Source organism: Felis catus, chromosome B3 (genome assembly GCF_018350175.1).
Source record: "Felis catus isolate Fca126 chromosome B3, F.catus_Fca126_mat1.0, whole genome shotgun sequence".
In the NCBI taxonomy this organism is placed as follows: domain Eukaryota; kingdom Metazoa; phylum Chordata; class Mammalia; order Carnivora; family Felidae; genus Felis; species Felis catus.
Window position 1 is genome coordinate 71,727,916 of NC_058373.1, and position 24,407 is coordinate 71,752,322.

At 51.8% G+C, this 24,407-nt stretch overlaps 3 protein-coding genes across 13 annotated transcripts; 2 read left to right on the forward strand and 1 right to left on the reverse strand.

The window, feature by feature from the left end:
* Positions 1-247: 247 nt before the first annotated feature.
* SLC39A2 (solute carrier family 39 member 2) lies at positions 248-6,222 on the forward strand. Of its 4 annotated transcripts, none has more exons than XM_045059647.1 (4): positions 248-1,048; positions 1,230-1,360; positions 1,596-1,646; positions 6,123-6,222. In XM_045059647.1, the coding sequence occupies exons 1-4, from the start codon at positions 934-936 to the stop codon at positions 6,132-6,134; spliced, it is 309 nt and encodes a 102-aa protein (XP_044915582.1). In that variant the 5' UTR covers positions 248-933; the 3' UTR covers positions 6,135-6,222. The 4 variants fall into 4 exon arrangements, with proteins under 4 accessions (XP_044915582.1, XP_044915583.1, XP_003987442.1 ...); XM_045059648.1 differs by having other exon boundaries at positions 1,601-1,646; XM_003987393.5 differs by lacking the exon at positions 6,123-6,222 and adding an exon at positions 2,206-3,141.
* Positions 6,223-9,399: 3,177 nt separating this feature from the next.
* Positions 9,400-19,778, reverse strand: NDRG2 (NDRG family member 2). Of its 5 annotated transcripts, none has more exons than XM_006932699.5 (17): positions 19,723-19,778; positions 16,826-16,892; positions 16,050-16,130; positions 15,674-15,715; positions 15,159-15,264; positions 14,824-14,944; positions 14,585-14,647; positions 13,565-13,625; positions 13,263-13,349; positions 12,998-13,054; positions 12,719-12,822; positions 12,009-12,053; positions 11,674-11,725; positions 11,371-11,418; positions 11,096-11,131; positions 10,658-10,709; positions 9,400-10,386 (listed from the first exon to the last, which is right to left on the reverse strand). In XM_006932699.5, the coding sequence occupies exons 3-17, from the start codon at positions 16,122-16,124 to the stop codon at positions 10,220-10,222; spliced, it is 1,116 nt and encodes a 371-aa protein (XP_006932761.1). In that variant the 5' UTR covers positions 16,125-16,130; positions 16,826-16,892; positions 19,723-19,778; the 3' UTR covers positions 9,400-10,219. The 5 variants fall into 5 exon arrangements, with proteins under 5 accessions (XP_006932761.1, XP_006932760.1, XP_003987443.1 ...); XM_006932698.5 differs by lacking the exon at positions 19,723-19,778 and adding an exon at positions 18,507-18,602; XM_003987394.6 differs by lacking the exon at positions 19,723-19,778 and adding an exon at positions 17,850-17,943.
* A 1,016-nt stretch (positions 19,779-20,794) lies between these two features.
* Positions 20,795-24,065, forward strand: TPPP2 (tubulin polymerization promoting protein family member 2). 4 transcript variants are annotated; one of them, XM_045059650.1, is made up of 4 exons: positions 20,795-20,959; positions 22,181-22,422; positions 22,656-22,809; positions 23,443-23,729. In XM_045059650.1, the coding sequence occupies exons 2-4, from the start codon at positions 22,250-22,252 to the stop codon at positions 23,677-23,679; spliced, it is 564 nt and encodes a 187-aa protein (XP_044915585.1). In that variant the 5' UTR covers positions 20,795-20,959; positions 22,181-22,249; the 3' UTR covers positions 23,680-23,729. The 4 variants fall into 4 exon arrangements, with proteins under 4 accessions (XP_044915585.1, XP_019688328.2, XP_003987447.3 ...); XM_019832769.3 differs by lacking the exon at positions 20,795-20,959 and adding an exon at positions 21,828-21,980 and having other exon boundaries at positions 23,443-23,725; XM_003987398.6 differs by lacking the exons at positions 20,795-20,959; positions 23,443-23,729 and adding exons at positions 21,829-21,980; positions 23,780-24,065.
* Positions 24,066-24,407: the final 342 nt, after the last annotated feature.

Consider the following 24,407-nt stretch of genomic DNA (forward strand, 5'->3'; position numbering starts at 1 on the left):
TATAAGGAATTTCAACACTTTGTTATAAAATAGACTTTGGTTAGATGATTTTGCCCATCTGTGGGCTAATAGAAATGTTCTGAGCACAGTTAGGTAGGCTAGGCTATGACTGGTAGCTGAGGTGTACTAAATGCATTGTCAGCTTAGGAGGCTTAAGTATGTAGCCCCATCGTACATTGAGGAAGATCTGCATACATCCGAAAATAGGCACAGTCAAAAGCTGGAACAGCATCAGTGTTGTAATACTAGAAATCTCAACTTCCCCACTAGACATTATGCCTAGAGCTATTTTTCTGGGGTTACAGGAAAGGGGAGTCCGCTCATCTAGTTTCCACAGAACGGTGGGCGGCAGCACCACCTCTCAGCCCCACCTCCTTACCTGAAAGTGGCCCCAAATCCCCTCTGAAAGGGGAGGGTTCAGATATCAGCATAACCCATGAGACAGGGAGTGGGGTGGGGTGGAGAGGGTATGGAAGTCTTAGATGAAGTGTCTTGAATAAGGAAGGACCAGGTGTCCCCAGTACAAAACAGCTGGGAAGGCCCTCCCCAAACTCCCATTTTGGATTAGACCAGCCCCAGGCATGAACTAAGACTGTCCACAGCATTTGGATTAGTCATGGCAGCGAAGAGAAGAGGACCTACAGCACAGGCTGTGCCTGGCAGGGAGTCTGGAGTTTCTGGTTTCCAAGTTCTGGAAAGCATGAGCCAGGGGAGGGGCCTCCTTGTAGGGGGAGGGCGGGAATCTGGGGCAAGGCCCCAGTCAGCTATGCAAGGCTGCGCAAGCAGAGGCAACACCGAACAGGAGGAGGATCCCAACAGCCTCCTGAAACAGGAGAGGAGCTACTCCAGCTTTGACCACCTAAGACAGCACTCCTCTGAAGATTGTAACTCCATTTGCCATCCCAAGGCCTCTGCTCACCCTGTACCCCAAGGATGGAACCACTACTGGGAGTAAAAATTGGCTGCCTGTTTGCCCTGCTGGTTCTCACTCTGATCTGCGGCCTTATTCCCATCTGCTTCAAATGGTTCCAGCTGGATGCAGCCACAGGTATGACCCTACAGCACATGTCCCCATAACCTAATCCTGACAACAACCCTGTCACCCCGTCTTGATGCCTTGCTCTGATTCTCTCATCATCCCCAAGCTTGGGGTATTGCGTGCCACTGTCTCTCTCTTGTCACCTTTTCTTTTTCACTGCCAACTAGATTGTAACTTTCCCCGTTTTTAGGTCGTCACCGCCGGGTCCTCAGCCTCCTGGGCTGCACTTCTGCAGGTGTTTTCCTGGGAGCAGGGTTCATGCACATGACTGCTGATGCCCTGGAGGGAATTGAATCAGAGATCCAGAAGTTTATGATGCAGGTGAGCAGCAGAAATGCTGAGCTGCAAAGCCGGGAGGCCAGAATGATGAGCAGAACCAAGGGAGGAAGGGAGAAAGGTGACAGAGTTGAGGACCAGCAGGGTGGGACAGGGAAGAAGACCGCTCTCCTGTGGCATGGTGAAAACAGGTTGGACTTTAAGGAAAGCAGTGGAGCTGAAGGGGCAGGACAGGAAGCTGAACTCCATCCTCCATTGATTGCGGCTTTTTTCTCCCTAGAACAGGACAAAAAGGGAGGGAAGTGTTTCTGATGATGCCGATTCAGCACAGGTAAGTATCTCCCGCCAGTCCCTCCCCGGAGAGGGAGGGGAGCCGAAACTCCTTTCCCACCCAGACCCTTTTGAGGGAAGTATGTGAGGAGGACCAGAAATCCCCTCTGCTCCTCAGCTCAGACATCACAGACCAAAGAGGAGCCCACCCAATCCTTTTGGGTTTGTGGACGCCCTAAAAAAAACTCTGCTTTACTCTTTCATTCTTTCTCTGGACCCTTTCACATGCCTCACATTCTTTTCCCATTTTTCTAACCCTATCACTTTTGTGTCCCCTAGTCCCTCAAGGGTGGTGGTTGTCACTGTCCATACCTGCTCTTGGCTTCATTCCCCTGCCCTTCTTTCTGCACCATAGGCCACATCAATCTGGAAGCATTTGAAGCAGATGGTAATAAGGCCACTGGCCAGAGTGAGAGCCGGCCGGGCAAACAGGCAGCCAGATTTTACTAATTGGGCACAGCCCCACATTTCCCATTCTCCTTGGTCTCCCACTCCCATGGCCACCCAGTGTACTTTCTTGTCTTCCCTTCCCACCTCACAGCCCCTCTTTCTGTTCCTAGATGGAGTATCCTTATGGAGAGCTCATCATCTCCCTGGGCTTCTTCTTTGTCTTCCTTTTGGAGTCGCTGGCATTGCAGTGCTATCCTGGGGCTGCTGAAGGGGTCACAGTGCAGGAGGAGTGGGACGGGGCTCACGTCCTTGGACTCCACAGCCATGGACCTCTCCCCTCCCCCTCAAAGGGTCCCCTCCGAGCCCTTGTCCTCTTGCTCTCCCTCTCCTTCCACTCAGTGTTTGAAGGTCTGGCTGTGGGGCTGCAGCCGACAGTAGCAGCTACCGTGCAACTCTGTCTCGCGGTCCTGGCTCACAAGGGGCTTATCGTGTTTGGTGTAGGACTGCGGCTGGTACAGATAGGCAGTGGCTCGCGATGGGCCACGCTGTCCATCCTGTCACTGGCTCTCATGTCCCCCCTGGGCCTGGTCCTGGGACTGGCTGTGACTCAGGGGGACTCTAAAGGGGGGCGTGGCTTAACCCAGGCTGTGTTAGAAGGTGTGGCAGCCGGCACCTTTCTGTATGTCACCTTCCTAGAAATTCTGCCCCGGGAGCTAGCTGGCCCCGAGGCCCCTCTGGCCAAGTGGGGCTGTGTAGCCGCCGGTTTTGCCTTCATGGCCATTATTGCTTTGTGGGCCTGAGAGATTCCTGATTCTTCTGATGGACCTATCTACAATGGCCTTCCTGCCCCTGGGAGACACTTCCCAGACAGCTTTGGCCCTCAGATATTTCTCTACTGAGACTAAGTGACATTCACTAGGCATCGTCCACATGAACTGGACCCCAGCTTTTCCCTACATGAGATGCCATTTCTCATCCGGGACTGAGAGAAAGATGTTTAAGTTGAGTGCCTATAAATTGGAGAATTGATATAAACACAATCACTCTAGATTTGACTCCTGTCCCATTTATGCTACTGTGAACAATAAAATGTCCATTTTACCCTTCCCCTTCAGCCATGCTATACATCTTTTCTGTAGGTTGCCTAGGAGCTGCCCAGTACAGGAAGTGGTGGAATGGGGAGTGGAAAGGGAGACTGAACACTGGATGGGGTATTTTCTTCTGGAATCCGGGCCCCTAGACATTCTGTCAGTTGCAGACCATGCCCTCCAAACATGGCAGCATTGCTGAAATTCCAACAACCTGCTCCTGTCTTCCCCACAGGTGTTGAGAAACTGAGCCAGAGTTCCCAGCATTTAGAGAGAAGAGGTGTAAAAACAGAAACCACGGGATCTAGATTTTTTCCTACACTAACCACACCCACGTCACTCCCAGTACCTATTATCAGTCAACTACAGTGTGTCCAACAGACTCATGAGATCAGGCTAAATAGAGCCTCCTTTCATCTGGCTTTTATTTTTCACACTGAGCCCTGTGTGGCCTCGAGGATGCTATTGCTCTCCTTTGAGCCCCTGTCTGCATCCAGCTACCTGCCTTGAGCTGTGGGATTAAGAAGCAGTGTTTAGAGAGGGAGAGAGGCGCCAGATAAATGCCTCGGGCGATTACTTGGCTTTGCCACAACTTAGTGGCTTTCCTTCTGCCTGCTCTACCTGCCCCTCTGCCTCCGGCCCCTCCCAACTAGGCCATCTGTCTTTCAGTTCAAGTAGCCCCCACACTGTGTTACATCTCTTAAAAACTACCAAGGACAAATACGGAGCTGATTATCTGCCTGTTACCCAGCCCCTTCGCCCATGAATTGGAGGAGTATTGCAGACTTAGTGGAGAAGGAGGAAGAGGGGCGCCTGGGTGGCTCAGTCGGTTGAGTGTCTGACTCTTGATTTCATCTCATGGTTTGTGGAATCAAGCCCCACGTCAGATTCTGGGCTGACAGCGCAGAGCCTGCTTGGGATTCTCACTATGCCCCTCTCCCATTCATTCTCTCTCTGTCTCTGTCTCTGTCTCTGTCTCTATCTCTCTCTCTCTCTCTCAAAGTTAATAAATAAACATTTAAAAAAAGGAAGAGAGAAGGTGTACCCTGTGAACTCACTCTCCCCACTTTGCCCCTTCTGATGACAGTTGCAGAAGCCAAGTCACCTTCACATTGACAAGGTCTCCCGAGTTTCCTTCTTGCCAGAGTTGTCTCCAGTCCATCCCATTCCCCTCCCCACAAACTATGATACACAAACCTCCTCAGAAGCCCAGCTTACGTACCCAGGGATGAGTGAGAAGGCAAGGTTCAGGTACAACTAAATAAAAATGTCTGATACAGGAAACCATTTCCCTGAAATACCATCCTATTCTGTTTTCCCATCAGTATTAGGTAACGTAATATGTACTCAGAACAGAGCCTCAGATGTAGTAATAATAATAGAGTCTCCACACAGAGCACCTGCTATGTGCCAGGCACTGTGCTACTGCATTCACAAGTATGATCTCACCTTCCTGACCCTGCCAAGTAGGTATTATCCCCGCTGTAAGTTGAGGGAGACACATGCAGAACAGTTAAATACCTGATCACATAGCTAGGTGGGCTTCCAACCCATGTTTCTCTGATTTTAAGAAAAACTCAACTATATAGATTCTCTTCTTCCTTCCCTTTCCTTCCCTTTACCTCCCCATCCTATGTGTTAGGGTCTCAGAAGAAAGCAGAGAGCACATGGGTAATTGAGGCAAGTTTAATAAAGGGAGTATATAGGAAAGTGTGGGCAGGGTTTGGACAGAGCAAGGAGTGGATGGTGCAATCCCCCGGGGCTGAGAAAGAACACTGCTGTGCTTGGTGGCGCAAGTGTCCGCTGGGGGATGAGCAAAAACAAAGTTGCTACCCCGGCTGAAGAGAAGGGAACAGTTAGCAGAAATGAGAAAGGGGCGTCCAGTAAGAGCTGTGGCCTCAGAGGAGGGATACAACCAGCTTGCAGGGATCCGACCAGGAGGACACTAGAGCACCCTCCCACCCTAACTCCACTTCTACTCTGTGATCTACTGCCAGGGTCTCTTTTTGCTCATGCCCAAAGCGAAGCCAAAGGACAAAATTGCCTGTTGGTGCATTGCAGGCATATCAGTCTTGTGAGGCACATAAATCTGGAGGCTCAAATCCAACATGCCATCGACTGTCTGCTACTTTCAACCTGAGTGGTCTTGCCAGGCCTTTTCAAGGCTGAATTGGGAGGGACACAATTGTAGCTACTTCAGGTGGAAAGGATTTGCAGGACTACAGAAAGGAGACTTGAGGACATGGGACCCTGGGCTCCTCATATGTTTCTGGGTCACTGATGCTATCAGCATCTGAGGGAAATGAGCAGAGGTTGGGAGATTTCAAGCAAGGGTGAGTCATGCACGTTTTGCCTCCTCCCTGCCCAGGAGCCCTTACATTCCCTTTCAGCCACCTGTGCTTTCAGCCATCAGCACTCTCTTTCCTTCCACGACCATCGCCTTTCCTTTCCCAAGACCTACTAACCAGGACAGGAACCATCTTTAGCTGGAACCACATCATATCAAGAGCTGGAATAAAGCTCGAGGATGGCTCCCTAGAGAGAACATCAGGATCAGAAAAAGGAACAATCGGATCATTTCCAAAAGCTATGAATCCCCAGCGAGGAGTCAGAGAGGGCTATAAAGGAGCAGATGAAGGTGACTTTAAATGAGCTTGCAGTGAGGAAGGATGGAGTGAGAACAGGTAAGAGAGCCATGGGGAAGGAGGGAGAGCAGAGATAGCTGAGCCCTGGCAACTGGAAGCCAGATTCAGGAGTAAACTCTGACACACTTCTTTCAGCCTTGACAGACAGGTTGTAACCGAAAAACCTTAGAATCATGAGAGTTTTTAAAAAATAGAGGAAAGATGCAGGTTGGGGAAAAGGATAGAGAAGAAGCTAGTTGCAATAGTCACCAAAGAATTTATGTGGAAGTGTTTTCAAGTCTCCTGAACACCTGTGCCCTTTCCCTATCCCTTATTTTCCATCCCCACACATGTATTTTTTATATATTTAAACAGGAAAAAAAATAAATAAAGCCGGAAGAATGAGACCTCCAACTGCCCTCCCACCTAGAACCAACTTTCCACTTTTGCAACAATAAATGGTTCCCTGAAGTAACCCTTGGGAGCTCCCCCACCTTTCATTTGCATACAGGCCAAGGCTTGGGTTTTTACAGTTGTAAGCTGACAGTCGGTGAAGAAAAGGAGAGGAGATGGGGCACAGCATCAAAGAGAATGGAGGTTAGTGAATATCCTGGGGCAGGATGGGAGGTCAGCCAAAGACGGGCACCTGTGAACAAGATGCCCCAGGAACAAAACCAGAGAGCTCCAGGCTAACTCCTGTGAGACAGTCCGTTCCACTTCACCCCTTTGCCAGTGTCTTGCCTCTCTCACAGGAGACAGTGCCCATAGGAAACGGTCCCTTGCTCCCGGCTTTAGAGTTCGAAGAATGGTTGCCAGAATCAGAATGGTTTCGTATGTGTGAGTGTATGTGGGCCAGCTGGTCAGGCACCCTCGTGTTCCCTGCCCCCGCACCTGAGGAGGAGCCCGTGGCCACTTGCAAAGGTGAAGCAAAAGGGGTGTGTAGACAGGTGGTACATCCCCAGGCCCCAGTCTGCAGGGATGCTTAAAGAGGCCAGTTGCTGACTACTTCCTTTTAATTTCAATTTTGTTCAGAATTACTATCTTTAGATGTAGTGAATGTCAAATATAGAATGCATTCTACCTTTACTATTTATTTACCCAGTTTGGGGGAAATTCTGATGTTGGCAAGGAGAGAGGGTGCAAACAACGAAATTGCTCTGGGCACCATTTACCTTGACCACACCCCTGGCCTCTAGTGAGAACTGATTCTCACTTTCCATTTAGTACCAAAATCTCTAGAAAGGTGGCGTCTCCCACTCTGGCATTGCCCTAACTCTGTAAAGGAGTGCCCTCTGAAGTTTCACATCTCTCCCTCCTACTGCAGGATCAGTTTTGTGTGTACTTTCAGAGACTCACTCTTTCAAATCTCTTCATGAGTTCCAGACTTTCCAAGCTGACCCACAAGATTCTCATCACCGTAGTCTTCTAGTTTTATTCTCTTTCCCAGTAAACCCTCTCTTAGCTATCTTGGACTTCCATCCCTGAAGTCAGGGAATCACATCCCTTGAGAATGAGAGGAAGAGAGAAACAGGAGTCCTAAGCCTGAAGCAGAGACAAAAAGTAGGGAGTTTGTGATTCAGCCTTCTGTGAAGTCACCTCACCTCTCCTGAGCTCTGACCTTCAGAACAGGCAGGAGCCACAGACTGTGGCTTCCCTATGTAGCTACTGCATAGAATCACAAAGAACACTGGGAGATTTGGGAGGGAAACCGAGACTGGGGGGGGGGGGGGGGGGGAGTTAGGAAGAACCATGCCAACCACAGGAGGGCACTGCATCCCCATGGGCTAGCCTGGAATGTCTAGGACCAACAAAGTGAAGAGGTCAGACAAGGACAGCGAACCCCCCCTCCCTTGCTCCCAGCAGAAAACATCTCTCCCTCTTCCTAGCTCTTGGGTTTCTCATGCTGACACATCTATAGGAGAGGGACACACAGTCACCACCATGTCACACACCACCTGCGTGACAGATACATACACACGCACTCACACGTGTACACATGGTATCCTTCCTCTTCTGAAGATTACCTTGCTAACGGTGTTCTCTGTGTGAGAAGACCTGCCTTCCTTCCCATAATGCACAGTAGCACCTTTTGCCAGGCAAGGCTGATGCTGGTTGGAGTTCTTTGCCTTTCTGCCACGTTTTGTTTACCTAGGAGCTAGTCAGTCCAGTGATTCCAATTGTGCTATTTCTTTAGGGTGGCATTAAAGCACTCTTTGCTACCTGCCCGGCATGAGGTCACCCAACACACTTGCCATCAACAGCTAGCTCTATAACCCTGCGAGTCACCTGAGACCCCAGCCCCCTCCAGTCCTGGCCTCACACATTTATAGCAGTCTCAGTCCTGAGAGAGTGACGAAATGCTCAAGAGTCAGTAACATATTCCATGCCTCCCTTCCATGTCAGTGTGTCAGCACCAGACAGCAAGCTACATTAGTCCTCAGCTCAGTTTCATTGAGGAAAGCACATAATTGTGTGTGGAGTACCCTAGAAAGTACTCTGGCAAGTGACCTTGTAATATTCCATCCATAGCACTCTTAACAATAACACTGTAAAAAAGTACCTTCCCTGGGGCGCCTGGGTGGCGCAGTCGGTTAAGCGTCCGACTTCAGCCAGGTCACGATCTCGCGGTCCGTGAGTTCAAGCCCCGCGTCAGGCTCTGGGCTGATGGCTCAGAGCCTGGAGCCTGTTTCCGATTCTGTGTCTCCCTCTCTCTCTGCCCCTCTCCCATTCATGCTCTGTCTCTCTCTGTCCCAAAAAAAAAAAAAAAAAAAAAAAGTACCTTCCCATTTTTTTACTTTTTGTGCCCCAAGAGCCCAAGAATCAGCCTGCAACAGCCACAATATCTGAAGTCCTTTTGCTGAGTATTGTTCATACTTGTTGAAAAGCTTCTCAGAGAACCACAGTCTAAAACTCCCTGAATTCTTGGATTCATGGGGGAGTAGGATTCCTGAGAGGAAATCCTTTGTGTTCTTGCTCTCCTGAAGGAGTCTTCAGATTGGGGTCAACTATGACCAACACAACCCCTGTAGTAACTGCGTGAGGTCTGGCCTACTGATTCTATTGAACCATCTAAAGTGGAATCTAGGGGCACCTGGGTGACTCAGATGGCCAAGCGTCCAATTCTTGATTTTGGCTCAGGTCATGGCCTCATGGTTTGTGAGTTTGAGCCCTGTATCAGGCTCTACACTGACAGTGTGGAGCCTGCTTGGGATTCTCTCTCCCCCTGTCTCTCTGCCCCTTCCCTGAACAAGTTCTCTCTCTCTCTCTCAAAATAAAGTTTTAAAAATTAAAAGTAAAATAAAATAAAATAGAATTTAGGTGACCCCTAGGGAGGATCCTGCAGGAAGGTGGTCACAAGATGTCCTTGGACACTTCAGCCAGTATTCTGTACTTCCTGCTTCAGATCATGATGTTGGCGACATCAACTAACTAATAATAAGTCCCATAAAACCTACATAGCTCCTCTCTCCCAAAACTTGAAAATACTATCAATATAAAGGACAATACCATCCTATTGGAATAGGGGCCAGTGACCATGTAGTCACGTTCTGTGAAGTGTCCATGCCATATCTGAGAAGAGAATGTGGTTGGGCAGGGGGAAGTCATGAACAGGGGCATGATGCGGGCATACTCAGACAAGGAAGAATGGCACTCAGTTCCTCTACAGTTTATTGTTACAGCAGAAATTGTGGGACACAGGAGGGCACCCTCCACACATAACACAGTGTAGTCAGAGCCCCAAGATAGCCCTTCCCACCCCTATGACAAGCCCCAAGCAGCCCTGCCCCAGCTTAGCTCCCTCCCCCTCCCACTCTAGACACACACTGTCTAGACAGCTACCAAAGTTAGTGCAGCCAATGGCCCCAGGCCCCTTCCTATTGCCCCAGCTCCAATCCTTCCCTCATACTTGCTCATTGCCCACCACCTCCCATTCCAACTTCCATTTCACACACTGGGTGTTTCTATACCATCCTGAGGACCATTAACCCACCAGCAAGCCTCCCCTGACACACATTCAGTTAGGTCCATACCCGTCAGAGATCTGAAGGGTTCATGAGAAGCCCTATCAGATTTGGTGAATGGAGTCCTGGCCCCAAGTCCCCCACCCTTGCAATGGGATAAGTAGGGAGAGTCTGGTGGAGGCACATGGGCAACTACAACAACCTCTTGTCCCTTATCAACAGACACCTAGATTAGGGAGAGGGGTACGTGCCCTCACCACCTTAACACCACAATGAGGGAGAGGGATACTTTAGGGGTCTGGGTCCCTAAGAGATACTGGGACATCTCTCCCAGGAGCTGAGGGGAATCACAGGTTAGAGGTCAAGGTTAGGGTAGCAATCAAAGATCAAGGTCATCTCCCCACATGATCTGCCCATCTTCCCTTACTCTGGCCCAGTGCCCTATGCACCTCCCAGGTTAGTGCTGGGGGAGGTGAGGGCTGGGTCCTACACCAGGGCAACAAAGGTCACTCAACAGGAGACCTCCATGGTATGCCCTGGAGGCCCTGAAGGGAGAGTTCCAGACTCGCTGCTCTGGGACAGGGTGCGAGAGCGGGACCGGTTGCCGTCAATGGATGCTGCGCTGGTCAGGGAGGCTGTGCGCGATCGTGACAGGCGAGTCATGCAGGATGAGGCCACTGTGGAGACAGAAGGATGAGCAGGTAGGCATAAAGGAGGTGAGACAGAGAGGCTGGCAACTCAAGAGTGGGGTGCTTGGGTGAGCCGAGAGTCACAAATGGGGCTGGAGCGGGAGGTCAATGATTTGGCAGACGGTGGTAACTTCCAGAACTAGCCTGAAATGGTTCCCTCCCCCCACCCCTCCCACCCCCCCCCCCCCAGTGCCTATCCCTTCCCCACTCCTGTGCAGCAACCACTGTTCTCATGATAGCTTCTGACTCCCATACTCACTGTAGCCCATGCCTTGCAGGAAGTACTTGAAGGCCTCGGTCAGCTTGCCTGGCTGTGGAAGTAAGAAGAGGAGAGGGGGACAGTGAGGTGAGGTTAGAAGCTGAGTTGGAGGGTTGCCTGGGTGACTCAATTGAGCATCTGACTTGATTTCAGCTCAGGTCATAATCCCAGGGTCGTGAGATCGAGCCCCACGCCAGGCTCCACACTGTTAGTGCTTGGGATTCTGTCTCTCTCCCTCTCTCTCTGCCCCTCTGCTGCTCACGATCTCACTCTCTCTCTCTCAAAATAAATAAATAAACATTAAAAAAGAAAAAGAAGCCAAGCTGGAACCCCAAGCCACGGCAGGTTAGGTGTGGAATGAGTGGCAAATGGATGAGCAACAAAGTGTATGGTTCAGAGTCACTAATATCCCATCCCATGGACGGCAGGGGTACTCACCTGAGTCAGCTGGGGCTGGCCTCCAGAGTCAGCCATCTGTGCAGGAGATAGAGACAACCATCCAGAAGACATAAATAAATGGAGCCATGCCAAGAGATAGAAAAGGTTCTCTTTTCCTTAGCCTCCCCACTCCAGGCCCTCAGGGTTTGCTTTCTTTATCCGCCCCACTTGCTCTCATGCAGGACCTGGAAGGCCTGGAAGCTGAATCTAGAGAGGATCTATGGCTCTGGACAGGGGGCCAGGAGTCAGGCGGGGTATGGAGTAGGGTTACTGACCTTGAGAAAAGAGGTCTGGGTGGGGTCCAGCTTTGAGTTACATTCCACCTGGAGTAAGCAGGAGGCTGAATGAATGAGGTCATACTCCCTGTGGCCCCTCCCTTCGAAGGGACCCAAGGACCCAGATCCCAGTTTCTTTCCCATCAGCCTCGTACCCATTTCCTTCTTACCAGGAATCAACCTCTTATGCCCCACAGTCACTCTCCCTGTTCCAAACAGAGCTGGCCTCTTGGCAAGATACCCCTCTGACCACCACCCTCGATCTCCAACCCTCCCTCACCCACCCCAAAATTCCCTACTGACCACTGCATCTTCATGGGGTGCTTGGTCTCCTACCACCAGCATCACAGGGCACCTAGAGGCATAGTGTCGGGAGAAGAGGGTAAGGCCCTGGTGCTCTGTCACCTGCCTTTTCCCAGAAGAGCAGTTAGACAATGTTTGACTCCAAAGAGGAGACGGTCTTCTGACCCTACCAAGACAATTCAAAGGGGGATGGACCTAGACAGTGAGATTTGCTTCATAGGACAGTGTGGGAGGTAATGAGAAAACTCCCTGTCAAAAGACTCTCCTTCTAAAGAATATAAGCACCTAGGGAAGATCCAGAGAGGGAGGCAAAGCTTTATCTCTTAACGTCTTACTTGAGGGTGACAGCACCTCCACGCTCAAGGTTCAGGTCTCGGCGGCTAGAGAGGGGTTCAAAGAGGAGCAGGAATGTTAGGCAGGCAATGCTGTCTATCCGGATGGAAGCCATCTCCTCCCTGAGGAAGCTCTCTTCCTCCCAGAAATTACAGTCAAATATTAATAATTAAAAGTGAGAAACAAGGGCATCTGGGTTGCTCAGTTGGTTAAGCATCTGACTCTTAACTTTGGCCCAGGTCACAATTCAAGCCCCACGTCAGGCTCTGCGCTGACAGCGCAGAGCCTGCTTGGGATTCTCTCTTGCTCTGTCTCTCTTGCTCTCTCTCTCAAAATAAAGTTAAAAAAAAAAAGTGGGAACCAAAGGGCAAGGTGGCAGGCAGGCCTTAAACACAATCCCTATGGTCATTTGTGCCCCAGGTCTCTGGCCAGAGGTCAGTGAAGGGGGAGGAAGGGCACATGGACAAGAGACCATCTATCTCACTTCTGGGAATCCAAAAATCCAAGGAAAGTAAACAGGAGAAAGGGGGACGGCTCCATATAATTCATTCCATGGGGTCTGGCCCACAGCTGCCCCAGCTGCACACCAAATCCTGACCTCCTCGCACTGTGTACGTCCCAGACTTCGCTCTCCTTCTCTGCACCTCCCCACAACCCCCAGCTGCTGCTTCTACATTTGCTTCACGTGTGCGCACACACACCACCCACTCACTTGTTGTAGCTATTCCAGTACAGTTCAATGTTCTCCAGATTGGGTGCATGTGTAATGATATTTCTGTACTTTTGTATCAACTCAGAATTTCCAGACAACTCCTCCTGAAGGAATGAAGAGGAAAAAAAAATCAGGATTGAGAAGAGAAGTCAACAGTTACTGGATGAGAAGAGCCAAGCTTTCCTCCCTCCCCAGATCCCGTCCCAGCTAAGGGAGTCACCCCAAGCATTCAAGACCCCAAGGTCCCCTCTACTTCCTCCAGCTTCCACAACCACTTACTTGGCTGAAGAGATGTCCAAGGATCATCTCCGGAATGGAAGAGGTGAGGCCTGTTAGCTATGAGGAAAAAGGGCAGGTGAGCAAGCTCAGGATACCATGAGGAGAAGAAACCCAGGTTACAAAGTGACACACACATCTTCCCTGCTCCACTCCCCTTTCTTGACATTCACAGGCCAAGCAGTTATGCTAGTAGAGCCTAACTGGACCCACGCAAGCCCCGCCCCCCCCCCCCCCCCCAGACATCAACCCACAGGCTCCTCCAAACCTTGTGGGCTGCCCAATCCATCCAGCCCTTGGCATTGGGATCAATGTTGATGAGGACAAGACCTTCGACTGTATCCGGGTGAGTAAGCTGAGGAGTAGCAGGACGATGGGGAATCAGAGGCTGAGCAGGGCCTTATCCCTTCCCACTGAGCTCCAGCCAGTCTTAGGGGCCCATGGGGCCTGCCCCCCACCCCCTCCCCACAAACACATACTATTAAACCACACTCTCCTAATCAGTCTGCCATGGGCCTTAAACCTTGTTTGGGTTGCTTTTGTGTTTTTGTTTTCGTTTTTATTTCTTACAGCATATCGTGACAGGATGTAGGCCCCAGCTCCAACACCAACTCCAATTATTGTGGAAAAACTGTGAAAGAGAAATGCGTGTCTAATGGGCCCTGGTGTCCAAAACTTTGGCTTTTCAAACTCCTCACCCTCTCTCCCAAGGCCACACGCACAAAGGACAGAACACCATCTTCCCTTGAGGGGTGCTAAAAGGGAAGGCGCCAGGGAGCTAACAATTGACACTGGTAGTCAGTGTAGGTCCGTGAAGTCTATCTTCAGCTCTCTTGGGAAGCCAGGGTCTTGAAAAGAAACACCCATCCCCCAAACAACCAGACGCTTGTTTTCCTACATAGCTCTGTGTCCATTCTCAATTCTCAAGAGCTAGTTCAACTTGTTCTGTTTTAGTTCCTGGTTCCTCGTGAGAAACCGGGAAGAAGGGAACTTGAAGCAAGATGTTTAAAAAACAAAAACAAAAAAAACAACTTCAGTGAACAACAGGGACAATGGGGGAAACAGAGCCAACAAGGCAAACCGGAGCTGCCCATGGCCCGGGTGCCCAGGAAAAGCCAAGCCGGGAGTCCTCCGCACTCAGCATACATACCACAGAGGCTCACCTGGCTTTCCCTTCCTTCTCCCTCTCTCCCTCACACTCAGGGTGTGAGGGCTCCAGATCACCAGGTGTGTGTGTGTGGAGGAGGGGAAGTAGGAGGGAAAGACAAGTCCATCTGGCTCCTTGAGATTATGTCACCCCTCCACTTCCTCCGACCTTCTGAATCAGAGAAGCCCCTCCTCAGCCTAAGGCAGGGCCACACATAACCCCTCCCTTTCCTGCCTCTATCCATTAGGGCTACTCAGCTGACTCAAGTCCATTTCCAAACCTACCCCTTCCTCTCAACAGTCAGGTGCAGGCATGGAGGAGGAAGGATATATCTAGGACAGAGCCCACAACCCGTCTAGGAACCCTGGTGGACACAGGAGTTCTAAGGGCACCATTATGCCAGAGAGAGAACTACGGTTTGGAGGGGTACCCAGGCTTCTCACTTTAAGTACTGCAGGATGCAAGGGATCATATCTGCCAGCTGGTCCAGAGATGGGTACTGATATCTGGGGAAAAGAAGAATGTTAAGGAAAATACCAACCTGTCCCCGCTGCCCCGCACCTCAGGGTGTCCTATCCATCCTTTCCCGGAATCTCCACTGTTTCCTCCTCCCCTGAGTCCACTCTTCCCCACACCCCCTGTGCCTCACAGCCCAGTGAGGAAGGAGGGAGCTAATTCTCACCCCAAAGGGAACACAGGAGCCCCCTCTTCCATTCCAGGGGCATCCACATGAACTCGCACGAAGTTCTGAATGATTTCCTGCATATCTCCGAATTGAAACAGCGGCTGGAAGCAAGATTTATCTAAAGAGAATCCCCATCACCCCGATGGTAGAATCAGCCAGGGAAAAGCAACCCGAAGTCAGAACCCACCCTCTTTCTTTTATGCCATAGTCAGAGGACAGAACCTCCCCTTGACATGCCACATGGGTGCTGACCCTTCCCCATCCCTTAGGGTTTCACCCTTCCCACCAGCCTCTTCCCAGAAAGGGGTGGGAGGGGAAGGTGAGGTCCTTACAATTGAGTCCCACATCATGGTAGGTGAGTATCGCTGGGCGTTTGGGTTTGGGGGTGCCATAGACAGTAAAAGTGACAGAGCCATAAGGTGTCTCCACAGAGTGAGTCTGCAGAAAAACAGGTCACCATCAGGAGGAGTCAGGCTGAGAGGAAAAAGAGGCAAGAGAAGGATGCCCACAAAAGTCAAAGTCAAAAGTTGGGGAGTTGAGGTATGGGAGGGGCAAAGCGAGGAGACAGGAACAAAGATTTAGAAATAGGATCAGCAAGACTTTGGTTCAGGTAAATAAAACAGTGGAAGATGATTCAGAGGGTGGAAAAGAATCCTAAAAGTTGGGAGAGCACCAAGGAACTCTGAGGAGGAGGAAAAAGGAAGGCAAGGGAGAGATGGGAAAGGGAAAGGACTGGAATGAAAGGAAAGGGAGCAGAGAGGGGAGAAAGAGCCATGTAGCAGTCCTCTCCCTACTGGGAGACAGGAGAACACCTCCTCCCACCCTGGGACTACTCCCAAGCTGTTACCTGTCCCTGGTCCAGGAGGATTCCGGCAGCTAACTCAGCCTCCTGGAGAGACACACACGGACAGACACACGCAGACACACACAGCCATGTAGAGTCATAGATGGAGAGACAGGCACAGATAAAGAAAGGCAAAGAGACCGACCGAGACGAAAGACAGAAAGAGATGACAAAAAGAGACATGGAGAGGATGAAGGTTAGTGCAGTGACAGGACAAAGGCCTGACTCCCATTGTGGTGTATGGGGGAGAGACATGGGTACAGGTAGAGAAAACAGGGGTGTGGGTTAGAAAGAGATCATGGATTTGGGAAGGCAGGAGGCGAGGGGGATGCCCGCAGGCCTGGACTTCGGGTCTGGGAGTCGGAGGGTCTCTATTGACCTTGGCCACCTCAGGCGTCTGCCCTGGCAACAGCGGCTTCTCCTCTGTGATCTGCACCTCCTGCAGCTCCGCCATGGTGGCCTGGTAGGATGAAGAAACACCAAAACTGGGGAGGTTGCCTCCACCCCTGCACATCTCATACACCTGGCTCCCTCTCTCAGCCCAGGACAGTGTAGGGTGCAGAAGGCCCTAGGAGAGGGAGCACACATCAAGCCTTTCTCGCCCTCAGCTCCATGTCCAGGCCGCTGGAAAGGCAGGCTAGTGGCAGAGGACTCAGGATACCACTTCTCTTCAGACTGGCCATCCCTCTGGCTACCCCTCAACACCCACACCTCCAGACCCCCCTCTCCTGTCATGCATAGAAATACCAGGGTGGGGCAGGAGTGTTGCTCGGATTTCCCATGCTATATTTAGGGGCCACCCCACACTCCCAGAGTAGGTAGGGATGAAACTCATGGCTCAGTGACTGGGTACACCAATGATACTAAGGAACAGAGTAGTGAGAGTTCATAATTAACTGTGACCTTCAACTAAACATCAAGGTCAGCAGCTCAAAGGGAAAGGGGTTAAAAATGACCCAAGTACCAAGACCAAGAGGGTGAGAGGGAAAAAAAGAAAAGAAGAACAAGGGACACCTGTATCCAACTGACCCAGTGCTTCCCTTCCTTCCAAGACTCTCCCTCCCTCCCCATTGTGAATAAATTAGCATACATTCAACATTAGTGGGGCTGGTGAGGAGCAGAACACCTGTGCAGCCTGGGGGTGGGGTCACTTACTGGGCTCCTATTGGCTGGATGCAGTGGGGTCAGGGGTCAGGGTTCTCTCCCCTCCTGGCTCAGGGGTCTGAGAAAACAAGGCAATGAGGTGAATGACACGGGAGACAGACGCTGGGTCTTTTAGGGACAGAAAGCCTCAGCCAAGATCTGAACTACCTGGGTCACCCACCCTCCCCAGGTCACTAACCCTCCCTAATCTGTACCCCTGAGTCCAATGAACATGTCTTCTCTAGGTTTCAGCTAGAATCAATACAGGCTGGAGGGGCCTGCGGGGCAACACGGAGAGCAGGTATCAGCCCAGGCTGGGGGAGGAGAGAAGGAAGTGCTGATGTGGAGGAAAGAGCGTGGCTTGTGTCGGAACCTCTGGATTCTAGTCCCGGCTCTGTCGCTGAGGGTGTGACCTTGGCCCACTCAGTTACTTCTCTTGGCTTCAATTTCCTATTTGCAAACTACAAGTGGGGACTAGGGGATCCTCAAGATTTTTGACAGCTCTCAAGTGAGATAAGGGTAGCTGAGCATGACTGTTTCGCACTTAAACGTTTAAAAACGAAATTTAAAAAGCCTCGTGCCTTCGAGTCTCTCCTCCACCCAGTCTCGGTGTGGGTGCCCAGAGCGGAGAAGGGAAGGGAGGGCGGCCCCACAGTCTCCTCCCAGCACCCCCCCCCCCGGCCCTCCCGCCCCGACGACCCGCAAGGGCCAAGCGCCAGCTGGGAAGGGATGGGTAGGAAGGATGGGACTGACCCGGACCTGCACCCGTCCGCACCTACGCTGCTCGCCCGCGTGGGGACCGACACCCTAGCGCGGCCGGCGCGGAGCGCCCGGGACCCTGGACACAACCTCGCGCACGCCCCAAACACGCCCTGCCGCTCGCGGAGCCTCCGCCTTTGTGCGCCGCAGCGCAGCGCCCCCTCCTTGCGGGCCCCTTCCCCCGAGCTGTCGGCTCCGAGGGATAGGGATCAAACCGCCCACCGGCCCGACTGGCGCCATCCAGGCCCTGCGGCCCCTCGCCCGCCCCTCCCCCTACCTGCTGCCGCCGCGGCCGCTTCCACCTTCACTTGCCTTTGACTCTCCGGCCCGCCCGGCTCGGGCTCCCCACAGACCCGCCCCCGGCCCGCCCCAGCCCGCCCACGGGCCGACAGCTCCCTGCAGATCCGCCCCAGACCCCCAGTAAACACGCCCCCCCTTTATCCCGCCCCAGGCTGTCTGCCGCTCAGGGAGGGGCTGGGCGGGGGACCCGAGGGGTACCCTAAGGGAAGCAAACTGCTGGGTGCTTCCGCGTTCTGCTCGCGTTCCCCACGACATCCCCCCGCAACCGAGCGGTTGTGGGGTGTGCGGGGATCCCTTAGTCCTGCAAGGGATCCTCACGCCTGCCCTCCACACCGCCCCCACCCCTGACCTGGATCTGCCTATCGCACTGTGGTTCCTTCCTTCGCCCCCAGACCCAGTATGAGGACGGGCAGGGGGGGAGACGAACCCAGGGTGCTGACACCCCACGATTTCGACTCCGCTTGCCCGTAAACACAGAGCTAGGTTAAGGAAGAAGGAGGTGGGCGGGGATCGCCGCGGAGGAGGCGAGGGTCTCGCCCGCTGGGAGGGGCAGGTGTGCTAGCACCAACGGGTGGGGGTGGGGGTCGTCGAGGGCGCAGGAGTTTCAACTTCGGGGTGCCCAGGGTCCTGGTACCTCCTCTCTGTGCTGCGTCCCGACACCAGCTCTCGGCTGCTGAGAAGTTGGAAAACAAGGCGGGGAGGGGGGGCGGGGAATGCGGGGGGCCGCTATAAATAGAGGGAGATCGCAGGAGGGGGGGCGAGGATGGCCAACGGGGACTCCCGGGTCAAGGCCCCAAGGGGGGACGGAGGAGGGGCCAGGGACCCCCAGGGGCTCTGACTCTAGGGTAAACAGGCGTGGGGGCGGAGTTAACTCTGCGGGGGTGGAGTAGGGGCTTGGGGAGGACGCTGTGTCCCGGGCTGGAACCCAAGAGACCCTGTGGCTTCGGCGGTAACCCCTCCTAGTCCGGCGCAGAGGAGGAGGGTGAGACAGGCTCGGCCCGGCTGTATCTCAGTGCCCAGGCGGTGTTTTCTCAGAGACTGCTGCGTGTCGCTTTCGGGGCCTGGGGTGGGTTTGCGGTCTTAGACTGCTCACTAACCCTATCCGACCCCCACCCTAGATGCACCCTCCCTGTGCCCCTAGAGGAAGGCCACCTGGAATGGGATAGTTGGGTGGCCGAGGGGTTCCTAAGTTGTCTTAGACAAAAGGAAACCAGATTGAATTCCTCCCCACCTGCACCCTTCCAGCGCCCCCACCCCCACCCCACCAGGGTTCCCACCCCATCTTCCTTCAGCCTGGTTCCTGAGTTACCATTTCGGGGGCTGGGCGGCAGGCCAGTTGGGAACAATGGCCAATGGAACTGGAGCTGCCAACCGCAACACCAGCACAAGCTGCCCCCCCCAAGACCCCCAAATTGCCCTCCCCCCTCCTGCCTGGGAACCACCCCCCCCACCCCCCTCACCACCCACAACCCCCTCCCATCCAAGGAACATCAATGCCCCTTTCATCCCCACTTGGCAGGGTCTATTGGAAAGAAGGAGGGGCCAAGAGGGAGGAGGTGACCCAGAGTAGGAGAACTAGTCAGGATCAAACCCCGGGTCTCAACAACCTCATATCTAAAGGACCCCCGAACCTTCTCCCAATTTGGAACATCGAAGTTTTCCTCATTTCCCTCCCCCCACCCTCTTCATAACTGTTTCCCTCAGAAACTGGCCCAGAGGCTGGGCACCCTGGCAGCTTGCCTAGTCCCCTCTCCCCTCTGGACGCCAGTTTAACACTCTCCTGGACAAGGAAAAGCTTGCTGGCCTTAGGATCATAGACAGAGCTGTGTAGGGCAGGAGAGAGGTCTTACCAGCCCCCCAGGAGCTGGGGAAGAAAGAATGCCTAGAGCTTCCGCCTGCAGTGTTCTCTGATGTGTATAAAGTAGTGTTACTTGGAGTGGGGGAGGGAAGGACCTGGAGGTTCCAGCATCTAAATTCGTCTCTGGGTCAGGATGACTCAGGGGGAACCTGATAAGGGGCCTACGCAGGGGCGTGGGGCGGGCAGGAGGTGGGAAATTTCCACTGGGATCTGTTTGCTTCCGAGGCCTAGGGGTCTCAGCTCCTGCAGGCAGAAATGAGGCTGGTTCTGCCCTAAGGTAGGGTTCCCTTTGTCAGGGTAGGTCCCAGCCCAGCCATAAGTCGCCCAACCAGGCTAATCTCTAACTCCCTTCTCTTGGGCCAGAAGCAGCTTCAAACTGTACCTTCAGTTAAGCAACAGTTTTGCGAGCCTGCTGTGTGCCAGCCACTGTATAGATGCAATTCAAAGAAGTGTGAAGGGTGGTCATATCTGTTCTAGAAGCATATGATGAAGTAGGTGGGAGAAGGAATAAAGACAGAAAGTTAAGAAAAATGATGTCTATAGAAGATTAATTGTTTAGACAAAAAATCCTGTGCCAAGTGTTTCCCATTCTTCTCAAGTGGGAGATGAGAGATTTCCATTCCCACTTGATGGTTTTAGTATCCCTTGACGGAGACAAACCATGAATTCAACAATACTTTTAAATAAGGTTGTTTTTTTAAGATTTTATTTTTAAGTACCCTCTACACCGAATGTGGGGCTCAAACTACAAAGAACTTACAACCCCAACATCAAGAGTCACATGCGTGCTGCACAGACCAAGCCAGTCAGGCTCTGCCGTTTGTACGGAATTCTGATATTTCTAATACCTATGTATGTAGTAATATCTACATGTGCAAAGCGTGCTATTTATTCAGTTGACAATATTTTCTGTACATATAAATCCCAGGGTCCCTTGCAATAAATCAGAAATCCTCTCCCCAGGAGACTGCAGCCCACAGACTAAGAACCATTATTTTGCTATAATTCGGAGGAAAAGGGTTTTTGTTGTTGTTGTTGTTTCCTAGAGTGTACCACCCATGAGGATTACAACCACAGGGTATTTGAGTGGGAGAAAGGAACGTTCTATCCAGGAAGAAAAGAGCAAGAGGGAAAGCGTGGGAGAAGAAATACACAAGTTACTGGGAAGAATTGAATAGTAGCTAGTAGGTGCAAGGTACTTCCCATATATCATCCCACAATACTATAAGGTAAGTTTTATTGTTACACAGTACAGGTGAGGAACCGCAGCTCAGACATTTCTGAAACAGCAGCTTTAGTGATTTGCCCAAGGCCAACCAACCAGTGCTGTAAATGACAAATCTAGGACTCAAATCCCTACCCAGATTCATCCCACTCCAAGGCTATTCTCTTTCAACCATGAGGTAGCTAGCCTCTAAAGTCATTATGGCCCCCAGATGAAGAATAATATTGATGAGAGGTAGGTGATGTTTGATAAAAGCATGGGCCAAGTGTGAAAGTCCTTGACAGTTTTTTTTTTGTCTTGTCACTGAAGATCCTTAGAGCATTCTTGAGCAGGATTAATGGATAAAAAATAGTTTTGTGGGGGCGCCTGGGTGGCTCAATCAGTTAAGAGTCTGACTTCAGCTCAGGTCATGATCTCACAGTTTGTGAGTTCAAGTCCCATGTCCGGCTCTGTGCTGACAGCTCAGACTCTGGAGCCTGCTTCAGATTCTGTGTGTGTCTCTCTCTCTCTGCCCCTCCCCACCTCTCAAAAAATGAACATTAAAATAACATTAAAGTTCCTACTGAGGTTGGTGTGTCAAAGCCACTGGGATTCTCCATGTTGGTCACTAATTGGACTTGAGACTAGAAAGGAGGGCACTGCTGGACTGATGCCAATCTGTTTCCATTAACCCCTTCCCTGGGCTCCTCTCAGCACTGTGGGACAGACCATAAACCAATATGACCAGGACCCAGAGGACTGGGTCAGGCTGGGGGGAATGATGAGGGAAGTTTGATCAGCTGGAAAGATCAGAAGGGTGGCAACTTGCTCAATGCAAAGTGGGGAAATGAAGGACCCCTCTCCCAAGACTCAGGCTGTAGCTTCAAGCTGATGTCACATAAACACTGCTGAGGTCATAGAAGCTTCCCTCTCCTCCCCTGTTTCCCCATTGCTACATAGTCTCCCCAACCAGCTGGTTCCCACATATCTGCACACACTTATAAACAAAGGCTGAGAAGGGGCAGACACCATCCGGCTACTCTCAGGTGCACAAAAGTGGTGAAGACATAGGTGGTAGTGGTGATTATTCAGTATGTAGGATCCATACTAGTATCCCTGGTGCTGGGAACAGTAGGGGGGATGGAAGCGATGGGGGGAAAGGAAAGAGAAGAACAGGGAGGAGGGACTTTGTTCCTGTTGCTGATTCTTATTTTGTTGACTAACACCCATCCTCATTACTCCTCAGTCGTCCCTTCCCCTCCTCCCTCACCCCCAAGTCTTCCTCCCTGCGGCCCTCCCCCACCTCCAGTTGATCATGGCATCAGAAGCAGGGAAAACGTTCCAGCGGTTTGCTGTCTTTGGAGAATCATCAAGCAGTGGCACTGAAATGAACAATAAGAACTTCTCCAAGCTATGCAAAGACTGTGGCATCATGGATGGCAAGATAGTCACCTCCACTGATGTGGACATCGTATTCAGCAAAGTCAAGTAAGGGGCCAGAGATGGGGGCCAGGCACACAAGGCAGTGGGACCTAGAAAGGTTCATGTGGGAGGACACAATAATGGGTCTACTGAGCACCTGCTGGGTACCTGGTCCTGTGCTGTTCCCTGTCCCAGGACCCTCAGTGTCAAGAGACCAAATCTCAGTCAGGGAAGGGTTGGGCCTTGGAAGGTTATGAATTCATGTTCCAGAGTTCCTGGATTTCTGTCTGACTGACCAGAGCCAAGAATGCCCGAACCATCACATTTCAGCAGTTCCAGGAAGCAATGAAGGAGCTGGGCCAGAAACGATTCAAAGACAAGAAGCCAGATGAAGCTCTGGAGAACATTTATAAACTCATGGAAGGCAAGGATCCAGCTACCACTGGTGTTACTGTGAGTGACATTCTTCATCCCTAACCCTTGAATCTACTTCTCTAAATCCCTGCTGCTCCTATCTCCCTTCCCACTTCCAATGTCCCTAACCTCTGTCGTTAGTAATACTGTAGGGAGACAAGGCAGAAAGTCTCTGGGGCACTGTTGGGATTGGAACAGACTTTAGAGATCATCTAGTAATTTCAGGGATGAAGAGACTGTGGCTGAGGGAAAGGTCCACATCTATTTTAATAATAAAGTTAAGCCTTGTTTCCAAGTGTCCTGTGGGCTCTGGGGGAACACTGAGTGCAAAGGACTTGGTATCTGATCCCCACTCCTCCTCCCACTCTTGTATAAGATGTAATATCTGCCCTCCTGCCTCCCACCCACTGTCTGTTCTCTATTTGTCCCCTCTCTGTTTATGTTTATTTAATTTTGAAAGAGAGAGAGAGTATGATAGGGGAGGGGCACAGAGAGAGGGAGATACAGAATCCAAAGCAGGCTCCAGGCTCTGAGCTCTCAGCACGGAGTCCAATGCAGGGCTCTAACTCACAAACCGTGAGATCATGACCTGAGTCAAAATAGGATGCTTAATGGACTGAGCCACCCAGGTGCCCCCTGTCCCCTCTCTATTTAAAGCCCCTTCTATTCTAGGTTTCAAATAGGGCCCTCCCACTTGGAGGGACCTTGCATATTGGGTCTGGGGTTGAAGTCCTCTGGCTGCCGCCTGGTCAAAATAGCTCCTCTGGAAGCAGAAAACTCCACACACACCCCATTCATTCCCAGACACCAGACTCCTCCACCTTTGTGAGTGGATGGCTCTTGCCACGTTCCTACCCATGGCTGCATCTGGGCCCTAAAGAAAGCAGCCCCATGCCAACAGTAGAATAGAGCACTGGGTCCTAGCAGAACCAAAGTCCATCTTTAGAGAAGGGGTGTGACAGCAAAGGGGAAGAGAGAAGGATCAGACCCATCATCCTCTGGCTTGCAGAAGGCAACAACGGTGGGTGGAGTGAGCCGGCTGACGGACACCAGCAAGTACACCGGCACCCACAAGGAGCGCTTTGACGAGAGTGGCAAAGGCAAAGGCATCACAGGACGGGAAGAGATGACCGACAAGTCAGGCTATGTGAGTGGCTACAAGGGTGCTGGCACCTATGATAAGAAGAGCAGCAAATGAGAAGTAGCCTCAACAACTAGGGTCAGTTAGTCCTCGACCCAGCATCTTACACACCACAGAGGAGCGTAGGGAACAATAAACATCTGTGTGTGCATCAGCCAATGAGCTCTGTCTTTCCTTCAGAGAGAGGGATAGATAGACCCACTGGTGCAGAGAGAGAGAAGAGAAGACCCCAGGAGTCAGGGTTTTGAGTTCTGCACCCTTTCTCTAGTTAACCTCATGCCTCCCAGCCCTAGGTTAGCATTCCCCTCTACAACTGCGTCTAAGAACAGAGCTGAGGAATATATTTGGGGATAAGAGATAAACCAGATGTGGAGGCAAAAGCATTTGCTCCTTGCACTCATACATTTCTGGTATCCACCCTTCTTATCTCCCAAAGGGAAGTGGCAATTCCCGATTGGACCTAGTATGACCCAGACACCACTTGTTAGACCCCTCC

What these genes read in the sequence shown, in the direction of transcription:
- SLC39A2 (XM_003987393.5), top strand. Translation starts at nt 934, where the DNA reads ATGGAACCACTACTGGGAGTAAAAATTGGCTGCCTGTTTGCCCTGCTG. An exon ending in CCAGCTGGATGCAGCCACAG is followed by an intron (nt 1,049 to 1,229) that starts GTATGACCCTAC and finishes CCCCGTTTTTAG; the next exon opens with GTCGTCACCGCCGGGTCCTC. An exon ending in ATGATGCCGATTCAGCACAG is followed by an intron (nt 1,647 to 2,205) that starts GTAAGTATCTCC and finishes TTCTGTTCCTAG; the next exon opens with ATGGAGTATCCTTATGGAGA.
- NDRG2 (XM_006932699.5), bottom strand. Translation starts at nt 16,124, where the DNA reads ATGGCGGAGCTGCAGGAGGTGCAGATCACAGAGGAGAAGCCGCTGTTG. An exon ending in AGACGCCTGAGGTGGCCAAG is followed by an intron (nt 15,716 to 16,049) that starts GTCAATAGAGAC and finishes GTGTCTCTCCAG; the next exon opens with GAGGCTGAGTTAGCTGCCGG. An exon ending in TGCATCCTGCAGTACTTAAA is followed by an intron (nt 13,626 to 14,584) that starts GTGAGAAGCCTG and finishes TCTCTTTCACAG; the next exon opens with TTTTTCCACAATAATTGGAG.
- TPPP2 (XM_045059650.1), top strand. Translation starts at nt 22,250, where the DNA reads ATGGCATCAGAAGCAGGGAAAACGTTCCAGCGGTTTGCTGTCTTTGGA. An exon ending in ATCGTATTCAGCAAAGTCAA is followed by an intron (nt 22,423 to 22,655) that starts GTAAGGGGCCAG and finishes CTGACTGACCAG; the next exon opens with AGCCAAGAATGCCCGAACCA. An exon ending in CAGCTACCACTGGTGTTACT is followed by an intron (nt 22,810 to 23,442) that starts GTGAGTGACATT and finishes CTTCTATTCTAG; the next exon opens with GTTTCAAATAGGGCCCTCCC.